At 39.0% G+C, this 18,833-nt stretch overlaps 1 protein-coding gene across 6 annotated transcripts in view; it reads left to right on the top strand.

The window, feature by feature from the left end:
- The window catches only part of SLIT3 (slit guidance ligand 3), a 521,231-nt gene that overhangs the window by 370,705 nt on the left and 131,693 nt on the right, over positions 1-18,833 (top strand). For all 6 annotated transcript variants that reach the window (XM_063348618.1, XM_063348619.1, XM_063348622.1 and 3 more), the window contains 2 exons: positions 11,038-11,181; positions 13,816-13,979. In XM_063348618.1, the coding sequence (XP_063204688.1) occupies positions 11,038-11,181; positions 13,816-13,979 (308 nt within the window). The remainder of the gene's footprint in view (positions 1-11,037; positions 11,182-13,815; positions 13,980-18,833) is intronic.

Raw genomic sequence — 18,833 nt, forward strand, 5'->3', positions numbered from 1 at the left:
CAGGGGTAAGATATATACTATGCACTCTTCAGTATTTATTAATGTAGCATAAAAAATTTCCTAAGCCAAATGTGAAATTGCAAATTTCACTCACTCTTGTCTCCATAATCATATTGGGAACCAGCAAGTCAGAGAAGGAAATCAGCTACTATTTCAGCCGGTCAGTAGAGGGAGAAAAGTGAGTTTAATATGTATTCCTAATGTTCTGATTACCGTCATGGATGATGCACTCAGAAAGTAAGGGTGAGATATGATAAATTAATCAATTTTGGTTTATATCACACACAACCCTCCACCCCCAAACAATAAAATTATATAAAATAAGAAATAGCTTTTAGACATGCCATTTTAAGCCTTTCTGATCATCTTGACAATAACCAGAAATGAATATCCAGAAGTTCATGATTTCCATAGAATGTGTCACTCTGTGATTGCAGTCTTTGCTGCACTTACATGCTATATAAAAATAAGCATAGATTTAGATAAAAAAGTCCACGAGCAAAGCCAAAGAACTAAAATATGAAATAGTTGAAACTTATGTTAAGTGAAGGACTACTCAGACATACAATTTATCCATAGGATCTTAATTGCAAACATGGATCACCCTGTTCTAGAGCGAAAAGGGCAAGCAAGAGCACGTATGGTTTGGTTATGACAGTCCTCGAGCTGCGTCGGTGGGAGGCTGTTCATCTCCTCCTGCACAGCCAATTATTTTGTCTTCCCCTTTTGCACATACTTTTTCTGGCAGCTCCTTTCCTCTCCCCTGTCCCATACCTCACAAGTTTGTTAGTGCCACCGAGTCTTCATGGCCAGCCTGTGCAGTGAGAGAAGACTGTGTATTTAGGAGGGGAGTAGTTTGCCATTTGTGAGAACAATAAGCATGAAAGTGCTTAGAACCTGGGACTCTGTACGTGTTGATATAAGTGGTGCCGTTAGCCATTGTCAAACTAGGGTTGTGTTGGGTACAGTGAAGATGCTGCAAGTAAAAGGAGAGCTAAAACTGAACTTGTCACTTTAACCTCTGAGAAAGAAAGTATGTTAAGACAACGTGAACTTTATCATAGTCATCTCCCCAAATCTTTTATGGTTACAAGTTCGAAGTGATACACAGTTGCTCTGTCTAACCCAGGACACTTTACAGATAGGCTCTTTACCAGTAGAAAAAAAAAATAAAATCACTCAACATGTGGCTCACAGTGTCCTATAAAAATGTGGGTCTAGAACTTTTGCATAAACCATTAAGCAGGTTTCAGTGCCTTTATACTATAGTCCTTGTGTGCGTGTAGCGCAGGCTTTCAACAAATTACATATTTCAGCCCATATGAAGTAATTTTCCAGTCTGAATTGGCTCAAGTGATGCCTTTTTATTAGGGGGGCAAAATATATATGCCGGAGAGCCATTAGATCATGTTGTACTTCAACCATTTAAACATTCTCAAGCTGAGAAGGTGGAAGTAGTTGCCCCGTTATGGGATTCCCAGAGTATTGTGCCTCCAGAGCCTTTCAGGGTCTTCTTGAAAGTGTTTGAATGTAAAGTATGTTTTGGCAAGGAGGGCATTGAATGAGCACGCTTTAAATGCAAACAAATATCTGCACACTTTTCTGATCGTGGCTTTGAAGCAGCTATTATGGGATTGCTTGTAGTATTTTAATGGATACCAAAAAAATAAGTGGCATTCATTGGTTTTAGGCCTGCTGTTGAACAGTTGGAAGAGTGCCCTATGATTAGATCTAATTTAGTGTTCAGTGGGCTCTAGATTGGATTTCTTCTTATTAGTCTGGAGACACACTGATAAGAACTCTCTGATTAAGGTATCCTGGTAGCCAGTATAATTTCCTAAGCTTGAGCATTTTTGAAAATATACTAGCATTATGGTAAAGCAGGACAATCAGAAAAAGGGAGTCATTGTGGGTCCTGTATAAATTCATTGAGATTGTATTTAGAAGGAAAAGATTGCTGCAAAATTGCAGAGCAGATAATATTGTTATTTACTGTTTTGGATAAGACTTACCAGAGTTTCTCAGAAATGTTATTGTCCTTCTGTTTAAATATACTGTCACAGTATAGGTCCAGATTATTTCCCTTTTATTCTGGCAGAATTGTTTTGTGTAAGTGCCTTACCCTCTGCAGACAGTACCACTGATGTCAGAAACACTGGAGCTGGGTAAAGTAATGCTCAGCTCAGGCATGACAGGATCTTAAACTGCCCCCAACTGACTTCAGTGTATGGGAAACGACGATTTCAGAGATGGGAAACGATGATTTCAGAGCTAGTTTTAGACCACCTGGCTAGTATTAGAATTCTGTATTTCCATCATATAAGACATAGGCCAATATTATATTTGGCAAGAAAATAACCAGGCATGGTTAGATAATAAGGATTTTTTGCTGGGGGTGGTGGTGGGGGGGTGGTTTTGTGTTTGGATTTGTTTTGTTTTGTTTTTTTTAAACCCTATTGGTTTAATTTAAAATGTTGCTTCGAAGTCTTCATTATAATTAGCTATCTTAAGTAGTTGACATTCCCCACATAAATAATAACAATTGGATTTCTGCTAAATTGCTGATTTCTCGTGTCATCCTAAGTATGCAATTGTAACCAACACAGCAGCAAACGTTATTGTAGAATTCCAACTACACATCTGTTCTGTGGAACAGAAGCTTTTCTTGGACCATGTTATTCTCCTTATCCTGTTTGAAGTTGCCAGGAGAGAGGATGCTAGAAGGCTACTGTACCCTGTCCTCATACATTCTGCTTCTCAGCAGGCTGGATCAAGTGTCTTCTGAGAATTTTAGGTTAATTTGGGTTTGAGAGCTATACTCTTTTTAAGAGAAGGATAACTGGAGTCTGATTTTTTTTTATTATTTTTTTTTAGAGTAAACTGAAACTTTCATTTCACTGGGGCAACAATCCGTCCAAGCTGTGAAATAGTGTTTGATTAATTATCGTTTCTGTGATTTGCATTTGAATATCAAAAGAATGGAAAGGATTTCAGTTTAAGGTGGGAGTTTTCAAGAAACCATTAGCTGTGGCCAGTTTGAACTTCTGTCCAGGAGGCCTTAGACTAACCTTGGTCTGTATAGAAACTGGAATATATTTAAATGTCCTTCTCACCTGTCTTTTAGTTTTCCTGGAACGTGGACAAGCTCTTTCAGGAGCCCTTAAGTTTGCCAAACTGTCTGCCAGTCACTGCACAGGGGGCACAACATAACACTGCGCAGCTCTTTCTTTTTCAGCAGCCCAGTGTCAGATAAAGCTGCCGGTCGCTCTGCTTGCTCCCAAATGAGCACAGGTCCAGAGCCAGTCTGCAGAGAAACAGTGAGTCAAGTGGCTCAAGACAGTCAGCTGTGGATAATGGGCACCAAGTTTGTTAACCAGTATTTTTCATATCTAAGTAATATGCTTCCCTCTCTGCAACCATATTAAAGCAAACATTCTGGGAGCCTTTTTATTACAGTTACGCACTGTGTGCTTCACAGCGCTCTATTGCCTGGAACAAGAAGGTATCATAAAATCTCTACTGTTGAAAGAGATTGTATAGCAAAATAATATAGGGGGATGAAATCTCATTTTTCAAATGTCTGGCAAGACGGTTTCAGTTTTCAATAAATCCTTTTCCTTGAGGAAATTTAATTTGCATAGTTACTAATCATACAAGTGCTTACGCGTGTTGATCCTAAATTTTATGGTTGAGATCCCCATGGCTTGCTGGGCAAGAGAAAATCCATATAGTGGACTCTGTTTCGATGTCACTAGAAGCAGATATACTCCTGGGGTTACATATATATCCTGAAATCAGAGGTTTGTTGTATTCCTCTCTCATAAAACAAAGCCAAAAGCTTGCAGCCTCTCCTCCTTCTCCTGATGTCTGATCATTAGGGAAAACTCAACAGTATAGTTGTAAAAGACCGATATTGGTGCCTAAAGTTTGACATATTGACGGCTAAAGTAAAAGTGGTGACAAATTAGACTTCCAGATCCAATCATCTAACCTGGGTTAAAGTTGGAACTAGATCTAATATTTACAGTTTGAGTTGACCTTTATTTTTAATAGACCTGTATGAAGTGAGAAGTCACGTGTGTACTTTCAGAAACTGCTATTATCGGTCTTCCCAAAATTCAACCAGTCAAATTTTGCTTTTAGTGATTCTCCTTTTTAACCTGCCTTTTGTGCTGTTTCTCCTTTGATGAATAGTGAGATACTTGGTGCTCCCATAGCTCTTCTGGCGAGGTTGCTTGGAAAATACCTCCATGGCAAATTTGCCAAGTTTGCAGTGCTTGTGATGATTTGTAATTGTAAATTGAATCCCAGTACTTAAGAGCTGAAAATCGGATGTACCAATTCTTTATTGTATGCTTTTGGAGCCTGTTGGAAGCTCAAAGAAAATCCAGTGAAGCACAAACCCGTACAAAGTATTTAAAAAAAAAAATAAAAAATTATTTGGAAGAATGTACATTAGTTCTAATATTTTGTATTGTATACATTACACTGTTACATACATAAGTATCATTAAACAGTGATGCAAACAAGTATATAAATGCCAGAATAAAGAAATTACAGTCTTCCATTTCCAAGTCCTTTATAGCACAATAGTCTCTCCTCCTCCCCATAGCAACCTTCTGAGCTTTAAGTGATGTATAAAATCTTGTTCTATGGAGTTCATTTTTCTCATGGAGAACAGACAGCGGGCATTAAAAAAAAAGAGACCTTCTGACTTAGATGTAAGGGGAAACATTTTCACAATGGCAAGTGAAGCAGTGGAGCAGGCTGCCCAGAAAGTTGCGCATTCTCTGTCCGTGAAGATTTTAAAGACCAGACTGGATAAAACTCCAGAGCAGCCTGGTCTGACCTTATAGCTCAGCCTGTTTTGGGCAGTCTAATAGGAAAGAATCCTGCGAGCCACTCTGAATTATCCTGTGATCCGATGAAATTGTTTCTCAGCTAAAGCAAATATCTGCATTAAATAGCTATAAATGGATCATGCTTTGAGTGAGGTTCAGGGCGGATGACCGCTGGGGGTCCTTTGCAACCTATGTCATTTCTGGGTTATGTGATTCTAAATGACATATGAGCTTTTCTCTTGATTACTCAGAATATTTCTGGCTACAGCAGAGATACTATGCGAGCCTCATCCTTCTAGTCCAGGGCAGAATACTCTCTGCACAGACCTGTGTAACAGCTTTAGAATTGTTTTCAACCTATTTGCCTCAAGCTTTGTTTTCCTTCAGATTTCTGCATTTAGGCTGCTATTGTGATGATATTACTAAACTCAATAACTGCTGTTAAACTGAGGGAGCAGCATCTGCCAGACATAGAAATACAATTACAGTCAAGCACTAACGAAAGACTGCAACAGCATCTGCCTCTTCTGTGTCACTTCTGCAACCTGTCTGCATGCAGCTTCCCAAAACAACCACTAGTTCCTACGTCAGTGTCTAATTCATTAGCTCTTCTGACGCCAGTGCTGCAAGCTGGGCTCACCTGACCGAAACTCTTCCAGTTATTACTGCACAAGAAACAAACTTCCTGATAGCACAGGAAGTTGAGAAAATTAGTTTATTCTGTTGTGCTTCTGAATTATCACGTAGTTTTCTAAAATCAGCTGTGACTTATGTGCAGGCGTAAGTGAATTATGAGTAACAGAAGTCTGGATGCTATGGCAATACGTGCTTATAATTCTCCAGGTAATAACACGAGTACTGCAGAATTGTTTTATGGACAGTGTTCAACTGGAGTTGCAATCTTTTGGGTCAGAAATGAAGGAAGCCTTTAAAATGTCTGCAAAACAGGACTGTCAGACTGTGCTCAGTGTTTCCTTCTTGACTCATTATCAGCTCGTGACTTTTCCATTTTAATTTACGTTGAATAAATTTGTCATCACCATCATCCAGTTTCCTGAACATGGAGAAACACTTAAAGCTGGTTCAAGCAAGCATGATGATGATTTCACACTGGTTATTATCAATTGAAGCACTGACAGACTCTTCAGTGGTCAGTCATCACATTAGAAAATGTAAATTTTAGTAGATGTCTAAATATCTTGACACAGCGAGAGGCAATCAGATTGCTCCCCTACGCTCCAGGCCATTTTAAAACATTCCTGGAACCTAACATAATTATTTTGCCAATAAGTAAGCAGGGGCACACACAATTCTGTCCTTAGACATTGCTTGCCACTGACTGCTGGGATGACGGAGTACTTGACTAGATACTTTCATATTGGCACTTCAGCTGTTCTCCTGTGATAAGTTGTGTTAAATTAAAGATGACGCTTGATTCCCTATAAATTTCAAGAGAAAATTATGAAAAAAAAACATGCTAAAAAGTTTTTTTTACTTTTTGTAACAGATACTCTATATCCTAAGGAATGCTTTTTGCCAAGAGTCCTTTCTTTGCTGTCCTATAGTGCCGTTGAATGTAGGTGAAGCCTTTGACTGTCGATATTCTATAGAAGTCATGTATATTCAATTTTATTCTGCTATTACCCATGCAAAACTGTTACCCCATTCTCCTCTTGCATACAGTTCTCCTGTGCGTTTTACATCTGCTTTTTTCTGGTGAGTTCTCATTTTCCCTAGTGGAGTCTGGCATGTGGGATGTGCCAGCCAGTTCATGGGATGCCGAACATTTTCATTCGTATTATGTTGTCGTTGCTGTCAAAACACAAAGCTAGTGAAAAAGAAAGAGAAGTTTTCCAGTGGCTCTGTGCAGCTTTTCTCCCTGACGTTTTCTTTTTGGCTCGTTAAGGTACCTAGGATGATTTCTGGTCCATCCCGTCACAACAGAAATCAACCTTCAATCTCTAGCATGTGTTCAGGTTGCTAGGCTGCCGTTTCATTTTCCAAGTTATGTAGTTATTTGCTGATAGTTTGATTACTTGACCTCACTGCACTGAAAATACAAACATTACTAAGGCAAAAAGCCATATAGACATCCCTATTTGCTCTTAAAAAACCAATTTTTTCAATCATTTTGGGTTTGGAGTTCAAAATGTTATTTAAATGTTAATCACTTGAAACTGTGCTTGGGCATATAATTCAATTATGGGACCATCTTAATTATGCAGATGGTGCTTATGAGCATCTGATACAATTACAGTGCCAATTCAATACACGTTCGTTCAAAGGGCTTAGCTGAAACATGTTATTATTTCAATGTGTGTGGACAAATTCACTTTTTCAGGAAATGGGTTCATGGAATTGTAATACTGCTCTGCTCGGCTCTTTGCTTTCAGGGGTGTGTAAACCACAAGGTCTTTAACCATTCTCCTGTATTCCGTGGTGGTCCTAGGCTTGCAAGAGATTTCTTCATGTTTTTAACATATCCAGAGGGATGAAAATGGAGACTTGAGTTAATAATCCATCATCCCTCTGGGTAGCAGGCGGTTTTATTTCTACTTGAATTTTTAACCTCCTTTTGAATGCTGCACCACATCTGGAGGCTGTGTGTAAATCTTATCCAATCAAGCTGATAACAGAATAGGAAAATTAGTGGAATTTACTTTCACCATAAATTGGTGCAAAAGAAAACCGTGTAATTCTCGCTAAAATAAGACTCAGCTTTTAATATTGTCCCTTGTTTTGGTGTGAGTCCAATAAAAGGAACCCTTAGTATTTTTTACAGCGTGGTTCAGTGTTTAAGGAAGATCAGTGTTTCTGCTTCCTAGAATACACTTTTCTCATCTGTCTTTGTGTTTGTTTAAAAATAAATTCTTATTACCACTTTTAACATCATGTGAGGCCAACCGTGTATGCCTAATTAATAATTGGATGCCATTAGGGGGGGCGTGATAGTGAATAAAGATTAAGCAAAGAATTGTAATTTATATGGGGGAATATTCATAGATGGGGTATTTTAAAATAACTGAGAGTTTTGAAAGGAATATAAACCTTAATGCTTCTTGCCAGAAGTCATCCTCTAACTCACAGTAAGTAGGAGCAAAAAAATTTTTGGGATGATTTATTCTGCTTTCTCACAGTTTTTCACTTTCCCCCCAACCTTTCTCCCTGATTCTGATCAGAAATAGAACATTTGTCTACCTCCTGAGCCACTGAGTACGGCTGCATCTGTATGACTCCTGAGCACGCTCTCTGTCCTCTTTAGATTCAGGTACTGCACATATATTGCACAGATGATATACAGAATAGGTGGTGTCACCTCAGAAAAGCTGTGTAGTACCTGAATTCCCACTTCTAAACAGTCTGCGCAAGCACTTTCCAGTTCCAAATTACTTTCTCCGATGCTTAAAGGAGAGAGTGTGCCTCTGTATTCGTGGCTATGTATAGGATCAGTTTCTCTCATTTTTGGTATTTGGCTCTTACATAAATGTCACAGATTATATCACCATGAGTCTAGTAATTGAAAATTCATGCCAGGAAAACTTGTTGTATTGTAAATTCTAATTTCCAGCATCGGGTTTATTCATGTTTTGCTGAAACTAATCAGAGAATGAATTTGAATCCTGTGTGTTCGCTGCAGTTGTAGGTCAGCTTTGCTTGGAGGGTTTATTAAGTGGGATCAATGATGGTTAGACTTCAAGCCCACTCTTTGCAGAGGGGTGAACAGCATCTGCACAATGCAGCTCTGCTGTGTGTGCACTTCTCAAGCATCACAAAAAGACATGCTGGTTGTCCATGTATACAAATACAACTTTAGTTCAGTTGTAAATTATCTTATTACTGAGATTGTTTTCATTTTTGCTTTATGCTTTGTTACAAGTACTGCTTGCAACATAAAATATAACTATAATATTAGAAAAAAAATTAGCATCTAGCAAAATAAATCAAAGTACATACTTGCTTTCAGTTTCTTTCCTGTATAACTTGGGTACCAAGCTTCTGTCATGAAATGACCAATCTACGCTAATGTGCATTACCTAAAAACAATGTGGGACCAGTGCGCAAGGAGAGGGGGTAGAAACGAAGGGATTTGTAATACCCAAGTGTATGTCTGGGGATATTGTTCAAAACTCTGTAGCTGATTCTGGCATCTAATAACTTGTTAAGGCTGTTCTTTATGGAAAAGATAATGCGCAAGCTTGAAAGAGAAATGCATAATGCACGAGAACCGAGAGGGAAATGAAGATTGCTTTGGCTTGGACATATGAATGGCTGTAAGAAGCAAGTAATAAGGGATGACATTAATGTTTAGTGTTGGAGCAAAATCTCAGGAGTTGAATGCATGGGAAGAACTGTTCCTGTAGCCTGATATGAAAATTATCCTGTTAACTTCTGGTGGAGTCAATAGGAGTGTGGATTAGGTGTCTCATAATTATCAGTCACGGAAATACAGATTCTGGAGGGGTTGTACTAGTACTTGCTTATGATCTTCATAAAATTATTTTAGCTATTAGTTCATTGCAAAAAGGTAACCTCATTTATCCATCATGGCCTTCTATGTGACTTTCTCTTATCTAATGTCAAACTTCATTTTCCACAACACATAAAGAAGAAAACGCAGGTAAATTGATACTGACTTCTATGTAGGCTAGGAAGTTGAGTTCTGCACCAACACCCTCTCTCTTCCAAAGCTCTGCATTCCTGTTCTCCTTCAGAAAAGGGCTCTACTCAAATATTCATCCATCTTTTGTGTGTCACAATTACTGTAACATTTACTGCAGTAATGAGGCTCTGCCAAACCGACAGTAAGTGCAGGAGAGCTGTAATGAGTGTACAGTGTTCCAAAGGTTTTGTCAGAGCAAAGGCAGGGTGCTGTGCAGAGGAAGCAATCTTCTGAAGTTATGTTTTGGAGCAAAAGAAAAGCATCATGTGTAGCTAACTAACAAGCAGGCATTTCTTCCCTGATAGGTTACCCTGTTGTCTATAGTGGTGTATGTGCAGTTTGTTGAAAATGGAAGCTCCCTGTGCTCTGAGGGTTGTATTTGAGATGGTATATTTGCTTGCTGGGGAATGGAGGAAGTGTTTTCCTTTTTACCTACAAACATATGTGTCTTCTGATGTAGAAGATGTAGTGTGGTGCCTCCCAGAGAGACACAATCTTGCAATAGTAAGCCCTTCAAACTCATTGACAAAGCAGCAAGCATTTTGTGACCAAGAGAACTAAGGTAACAGCATGTATTGTTCACAACGTACATTTTCTCAGGCTGATAGTAGTGAAAAGATGTGGATTTGGGCTTTTGTAAGAATAATAGGTCATTTCCTGCCTATTTTCTTTCTAAGTGTAAAATACCGCATATGCGGATGACATGACATTTTGAGTGTTCTCAGTGTTTGGTTGTCTCAGAGGGAGATCCAGCTTGTCGTTGGGTTTGTATGTGCTTGTTACACGTGAGAGAACTCTGGATGGGTAATCTAAGAGTATTTACACAAGTAACTGCCCAAGATTTTCTGGATGAACTGACTAGTTCTGCCAACTGGATGCTGTGTAGCTGTGCAAAATATGTATTTTTACAAGGGATGTAGATTGCCTTGTGCTGCTTTTCCACAACTGCACAGGAATCTGGTGTAGCTGGAATGGAGTAGGCGCGTAGAACTGTAGGACAGTGGAGGTTGGAAAGGGATCTCAGGTGATCACCAGCTTGGAGACCCCTTGCTCAAAGTAGAGCCACGTTATTAGATCAGAGCAGGTTGCTTATGGCTTTGTTCATTATCATCGGTATCATCATCTCCAACGATGGAGACTGCACAACTCTGAGCAACCTGCAACTTGCAATAGCAAGGTGGGGGACTGTTCGCCATTTCTATGTATATTCAGCAGAAGACGTCTTTAATATTTGTGTAGAATTTTGAAGAAATGGGGGAGGGGGGGGGACTGGGAATACAAAAAAAACCCAGTAATCTTTTAAGTATTTTAAGGTAGCTAGCCACTGTTGTATGTCTGTATATTCCCCAGCTATGAGAGTACTATTTTTGACTTTTTTTTTTTTTCACCTGTTCACGAGGCAAATGAAGACCTTTAAATGTCGGTTAGCTTTGGTGACTGGGTTAATATTTCTTTAGATTTAACCCCCAAAGTTCAGTCTATCTTTATTTGATTATTACAAGATTAATGAATTATAAACCTTTCCTCTGTTTTCAGGCTTCTCAATGCCAATAAGATCAACTGCCTGAGGGTAAACACGTTCCAAGGTCTGCATAATCTCAAGCTGCTATCTCTTTATGACAACAAACTGCAGACCATCAGCAAGGGGCTCTTTGCACCTCTCCGATCGATCCAGACTCTGTGAGTATGCAGGCATATCATAAATGACAGCTCTCTCTTTTTCCTCCCAAAGATGTTGCCTGTCTTTGCAAAGGCAAAATGTCTGACATTAAGACAATTTGGAAGAGATCCCAAGGTAGTAGCCCCCTCCTTTTCTGACAAAAATAAAAGGAGTAAGAAAAAGAAGCGTTGCATAAATTTGGCACAGCCAGCTATCGATGCAGCCTGCCTGTAGTGACAGAAATGTCATAAGTGTATTGAGCTCCAGAGTAATTCATTCATACTGTTTGTTGGGAAGATAATATGTAAATTTGACTCTGCAATGCATGAACAGCAGATACTATTAAAACCATTGCCTAACAGTTTTTTAATGAACTAGTGAGATCCTTACTGGATCTGGGTCCTACTGTACAGCTGGTGACTTCTGAAACCATATTTCAGCTGATATTCCACTTAAGGGAAATGATACGTTGTATTATTTGATCCATAATGAAAATCCACTAAACATCTTCTGAGAGTCTTTGAATCGGAGGCATTAGGAGAAGAGGGATCAGAAGCAAAATTGGAAACAAAAGAATAGAAATGACTCGATATTTTACAGAAGGCTTCATCCTAAAGCTGTGAGTAGTAAAATAATAAAGTGAATAGTACTCCTTCAGAGCTGGAGTTGGCAGCCTGATATAAATGAAAAACAAGGAAGAACCCCCTCACCCAATATTGTGTATGTGTGTTTATATATATTCGTGTGTGCATATATAGATATAAAACTCTGTGTGTTTATGTAGTGTGTAAGTATATGTGTTTCCAGTATTAAAATATATATATGTATGTATATGCATATACAATATGCATATATATATTCTAGTACTGGAAATGTACGTATACACATGCACATATATATTTTAATACTGGCAATGTATTGGTCAAATTAGTTTTGTAAGTGTTTTAATTCATATAAAAATGAGATGATTTCTAGCAGCAGGGTTGCCTGCTACCTCCTCAGGCAGCCATAAGCACAACCTTAATTCCCAGCAGATATCTGGCCAGTATGTATTGCTGCAAACCATTAAGACATTACAATAATCACGTACAGACGCCCCCACCCCCAAGTCCTGCCTCTCCACCTCTACCGTGCTTTCTTCTGCTGCAACATGCTATGTATGTACATAGATATGGAAACAAGGGAGATAAGGAAAGTTCATTTACAGGGGTATACAAGATTTGTCAAGTTAAACAACAGGTAACACCCCTTAAGGTATGAAAATTTCTCCTTGGTTTCCATGGGGTTTTATTGTCACTCCTGGTGGCTTAGAATGGACTTGTTGCTTCACACCAAGACACTTTTTCATTAAATGGTTTGATTCATTCCCCCATTTTTAGTAGTCCAAGTGATTACCATTTTCTGCCTTTTTTCTAGAGCTACAAAATCAGTCCCATATCCTGTCTCTATATGCTTGTTTGTTCATCGGACCTTTCACATCAGGAATGGCTCTACTACAACAGTAATCTTCAGTTTCTTCAGGCACTTTCTGCTATGTGTGCTCTCACTTCCCACTCCTTGACAGCCCTTGCCCTGTTGGTTTTTATACTTATTCTGTTAAGTGACAGTTCATAAATATAACTGCAAACAGAAAAGAAATTAAGTTTCTACAGGTGGAAAAAACACACTACCAGTAACAGTGCAGAGTTCTTGTGAAGCTATAACTTTACACCTCTGTCCAAACCAAATTTAGACATCTGTCTTTTTTTAAACTGTTTTTGGAGTTATTGGAGAGCCATGTCCTGCTCCCCTGGAAGTTAGAGGGACCGGTGCAAGTTAACTGAGATCAGAGTCAGGCTCTGAGACAGACCTGACAAACTCTGCTGATATAGTGCTCAACTTTGTCAAGTGGAATGAATCATAACAGCAGCAAGAGAAATGCTGTTTCTCTCCAAGATCCTCCGGCAGATTTCTATTAACAATATCTGGATATCCAGTTAAAATCAATGCTATAATACCTATTTCCAATTGTGTGTGAAATACGTTGTGCAAATTCTGGTGAAGGAGAGAGTCAAGTTCTACCTTGCATAAACAGTTCAGTCTCAAAAGTAAAAATTTTTGGTCCAGGAAAAAATATGTATAAGGGAAATACTATTACGCATGATGAGTATATGCAAATATCAATCTCGCTCTTGAGAGAAGACCTCTGGATCGCTTCTGGCTTTGCCCACAGATCCAAGGCATTTTACTAATTTTCATTTTGATCCCTAGAAAACTGAGCTTGCCAATAAAATTTCTTTTAAACCAGGATACAAAATGATCTTCAGGTCAGGTGCATCTAAAAAGGTACATTTCTCTCAAAAGGCAGCATATCAAGCTTTCAGGAGAAAACACTGGACTCTGTAGATGGGAAGTGTGTGTCCTTTAAAGCAGGCTTTGCTATCTTAATTTTTTGTTTCCTCTGTGGAAGGACTTGCAGCAGACTTAATGAGCTATGAAATGTGATAGCTCACAGAATTCTCCCATTCATGTGCAGCTCTGTGTGGTTTCCGCCAGGCCTGGGTTTTTGGAAGCTTATTCAATTACTCCACTCTTCAGGTTTGCGTTTGTGAAAAACAGTGATGGAGTACAGTGTCACAGGTCACTTCTGATTAAACATCCCATCCTTCTCGCAGACATTTAGCTCAGAATCCATTTGTGTGCGACTGCCATTTGAAGTGGCTGGCTGATTACCTGCAGGATAATCCGATAGAAACCAGCGGCGCTCGATGCAGCAATCCGCGTCGCCTTGCCAACAAACGAATCAGCCAGATCAAGAGCAAGAAGTTCCGCTGCTCAGGTAATTCATTTATCCAGGCTGTACTGCACTTTCAATTCAGAAATAAGCAGGTCCAGAGAGCCTACTAATCAAATCTGCAGGACAGTGTTTGCTATAATGGATATTATGGAGCATCTTTTAAAATTAAATTTGGAAAATTCAGTTAGTTCTCCAGAAAGCCAATTACCTTATGGATTAAAAAAAAAAAAAAAAGGGGAAGAAAAAAAAAAAGGAGGGCAGTTGTCTTCTTTGTGTCTCTTTAAAACAAAGAAAAGAAAAAAGAGAAAAGCTTGTGACATTTAATTTTAAAGAATTACTAGGTTATAAAATGTCTAAGGAAAACTATGAAGATGTATATGAATCCGTGTGGCAAATGTTGTATTTTGAAGGGGTGGAAGGTGGCTGGATCATCATTTGTATTCGAGCAGAACTCTAATTGACCTTAACGAGAGCTGAGCTCCAGTAAGTTCTCAGACATAAAAGGCTGAGAACAGTATGACTGAGGTTTTTATACAACTGGCAGTGGGCTTTTCTGACCTAGCATGTGTGTGAAGCTGGGGGTGAGGGGATGGCATCGATCCACGTGCTTCTATAGTTTGGTTGTTTTTATATATCCACAAGTAACATGCACTAATTAAAGTAGGATTGCCATTGGAGTTGGTAAGATTTATGGGTTTAGTAAGTTTTTAATCAAAACTTGCATCATAGTTTAGGCAAAGATTTTGTGTTGTGAGCTAGATGGAAAAATGTTTCCACCTGAAAATAACCTCTGAAGTAACATAAACATCTTTTTCTCTACCCTCTCAGTTCTTTATTTATGGCCCAGCTGTTAGTTTTACTAACAATAAAAGGACATTTATTGCCTTATACAGCACAAGTAAGCAGACTGCTTCTTCGTGTATTTTTTCTATTGGTTATATGTATTTTGGATTACTGCATTTTTGTATACTGTAAAGACAAGCAGGTTTCCATGAGCAAATCTATTAGTGTGTACTGAGAAGAAAAATGACTGTTACTGGTGGAGTACCTTACAGTGTTTTCTGTAAAAATCACTATTATTTTTGTCTTTTTCCTCTGAAAAAAAAACCCCAAACCCATGATTAATTGTGTTCCTGGTGGTAAAAGATTAATGACTCTAGACGGGGATGCAGCATGAAACTGAATGGCAGCAGCCCAAAACAATCCGTTGTGCTTTGTGTATCTCTGCGAGCAATATGCTGAGCTAAACCTTCTCTTTATGGGGAAAATAAAATAAAGATAACTTCATTTGCAGTCAGGTTTTCTTGGGCATGCTTGTTAAAGTCTTCAATCACTTGTGACTCAAGCCACAAAGTTTATAACCAGAACTGAAATTATGACATACTTTTATCTAGGTTTTTGGATTGTGTCCATCATAGTAACAAGTTAATTAGTCAGTAATAGTTATATTTAAAGAAACTGGAAATGAAAATGCATAAATGTAATTTAGAAAGGAGAGTAGACTGCAGAAACAGATACGTTTAAATCTGTACCAAATTTGGCATTGTTATTTTCTTCTGCTTTTATTAATAGGCTGGAGAAATTAATGTTATGTATATGCATGCATGCCTTGAACAATGGTACAGGCTATTGGATAAGGCAAACACCATCTGATATCGTTTATGAAAGGTCATAGCTAAGAAGAGCAACAACACAGAACGCAGTACCTAGTGATGTTGAGAATATTATTTTGTGTGAGTTCTTATCCTGGGGGTCCTTTCCTTGAGGCATTAGGCTGTTTTTCCCTTGGTCTCCAGTTCTATGAGTATATCAAAACCACATGGAAAAGGCATAAACCTGACTTATGAAGGACGAGAGCAGGGATTGTGCAGCTTCAGAACAAAGATTTCAGCTAGATGAAAACTAATTCTATTCAAAAGCTCAATAGAGAAGGTATCCTTGCCTATAGAGTTTCCAGATGGCGATGAGATACATTGAACTCGACTCACTGTCTGCTCACATGAGACGGGGGAACGTCTAATGGTTTAGAAGAATCTTAGTTTGTAAATCAGTCCAGAGAACAGACATCCTTGGCACCTGTTCTACTCAAGTTGTCCCTTTGAATCATGGCTGCTTCAGACTTGGCATTTAGCAGGAATTTTCCATGTTTTCATCTTGAGGAATATGTTTCATCCCAGGATTTAACGCAGCAGGTCGGTGTGCAAAAAAGTCCAGGAGAAATGAATCTTCATCATTCAGAAGTCAGACTATTGAGCAGTGCTTTGTCTTATCCAGGGATAAGCCTGCACAGTCCCACTGGGATGGCAATGCTTAGTAACTTGTCAGTGTCCTTTCTGGCTGTGGGTTTCTCCCTGTCTAGTTTTTTCATCTTTTGCTCATTGTCCGAGAAAAGAATTTTTATTTTACATCCTTTTGTAAATGTGCATCTCTGTTCTCAAAGGGTTCTTGTTTCAGGGTCCTGATATTTTCATGTAGTTTTTTAATACATTTAGTACACGTCAATGGTCAGAAAGATGGTTTTGTTGTGGAAAAAGCAGTGAATATGAGGGGTTGGTTAAGGAAGCAATGTAAGGGATTTTGTCCTGACCCTTAAGAAGGGATGCAGATGCACAGAAAGCGTGAGCTCAGTGGGAGCAGAGGTACTCAGCCAGTGTCAGGATCACACCCATGGGTAGTTAAACTTAGGTGAGCTTAATACTTTGACATAGGGAAAGGGCCAGTTCTGAAGTCACAAAATTCTGAGGTTGTCCTGAAACAATCTGTGTGTTTTCCACATTCATTTGGATTCTACAAAGTATCGTACAGGGGACTGTCATCAGTCTGGAATGGTAGAGGAACATCAAGAAGGTAATGTCAAGAGGACACATGGCAGAAATGCAGATGGACTAAATTGAACTGTATTTGATTAATTAACCGTGAAGACAAAACTATGGAGCATAGTAAAAAAAAAAAAATAATAATCTAGAAAACTTAGTTCTGCATATTCTTTCCTTCCGTTTTCATTCCAGCTCCCCACCATCCTTTTAAATAGTATTTAGCAAGAACTTGTCTTCTTTTTTAACTTATTTTCGAGGCACTTTTCCCAGATGCTATTTCCTCCCTGAACTAAATGACTCAAGCTTTTACTGATAATGATGGAGCAACATCTGCAAAGGTTATGAGTGGCCATAGCAAGGAGATTCTGTGCAATAGGTAGATAATGTACATAATTATTTTTAAAAGGAGAATTGGAAGCATTACAGCATGAAATGAAGGAACAGCAGGGAAAGGGGCATGTTTTTGCCCGGGGCTGTGAGACAAGCAAAGCTATTGAATATACTATCAAATATGTTTAAGCCTCAGATTGCAATAGATACTATTTCCCATGTTTTTCTGCCTTCCATTTAATGTGACGCACCAAAAAGTAATAAACCTCCCCCTTGCTCAAGTCTCTCCCACAGCTATAGAATCCGAGACCAGAAAAGGTTTTTCTTGAAAGAGAAGTTGGAGGAACAGGCTGTGACTAATTCTCTGTCTCTTCTGTTTAGAAAAGGGAAATACTGTCATTTTCAGTGGCAACAGTAAAATTCTGATGATCATTTTCTTTTTGGCTGCATCTGCCCGCTATGACCACCTAAGGATCCAATGGTACTTGCCAGCCATAGGTCACTGGAGGCTCCCATTCTTAGTAGGAATGGGGAGGGGGCGGTGGGGAAAGAACAACAAAAATCTTCTGCCCAGTAGCATTTGATTAAGTTCACTACACGGCAGTTTTGTTTTCTAAAGCAGCACTGGGCTTTAGGAGGAAGGGAAATGAATCTATGAGCAGATTGTGTTGTCTCTGTGGTAGCTTATTGTCACTTCAGGAGTTGGCAGATGCTTGGTTGCTGTGTGACACTGCGTATGAAATAGCTTTTGCAGAGAGCTGCCCTTGTATTCAGCCGTATATCTTTTTTTGCCCTGTGATACGTTTGCATTTTTCAGTATAGCGTATTTCAAAAGTGGTGAAAGTTACACCTACCATACCAACACAAACCATTTTGGATAATGATCAAAGCCTATGTATATCTATGAGCATCACATCACAAAAGCTTTTTATCTTCTAATTCTTAGACATAAGAATCTTAGAAATAAGGTTACTATTTGAAATACTATGAAGTAAACCTGTCTTCCTGCTTCCTCTTGCATTGGGGCATACATTGTATATGACTTGACTTTAATTAGTTACTTAAGTTCCACGTAGTGCTGTACAAATGAAAAGCCCAGGGAACAGGCGGAGGAGGACAACGAACCATCTGCCAGCACAATTCTCACCTTTTTGGACACTTCTCCTTGTTAACCCAACCCAAATCAAAGTCAGCCTCCGTGATTCGTATGGATCCAGAGCATGCATATTTAGGGCTAGTCTCATCTCTCTTGTGTGATGTCCTGTTATTAGGTAGTAATGTAGTTGCTGTTTGTTCACTCGTAATTTTCAAAGGCATTTGTTAAAACCTTTTCTTGCTAATTGCAGTTTTCCTCCTAAATCTTTATGTGTTTTTCCAGTCTTTGTCTTCATACATATTCACCTTTCTTGGGTTACCTGTCTACTTTGGAACAGAGTTCCTATTACATGTGATCACCTGAAATTTCCTTCTCTCTTCTCTGCATTTCAGCCTTAGAAGCATAGAACGTCAATGGACAGAGTATTCCCAGTCAGGAGAACACAGGCTGCACCTCAGGGCTTTTTGTCCGGTCCCTGGGGCTGTTCATACATTTCCTGTCCCTTGGGCTCCCTAGGTTATCCCCTTCTCTGCTTAGTGACATGCAAGCACTGTTTAAGCTCTTTGAGCTCTCGAAATGAAAGGTGCAATGTATTGCTACTCCTCAACCAGTGTTTAAAAGTCATGAAAGGCAAGTGAATTTAATCCAGATCTT

Source organism: Chroicocephalus ridibundus, chromosome 11 (assembly GCF_963924245.1).
Source record: "Chroicocephalus ridibundus chromosome 11, bChrRid1.1, whole genome shotgun sequence".
Taxonomy (NCBI): domain Eukaryota; kingdom Metazoa; phylum Chordata; class Aves; order Charadriiformes; family Laridae; genus Chroicocephalus; species Chroicocephalus ridibundus.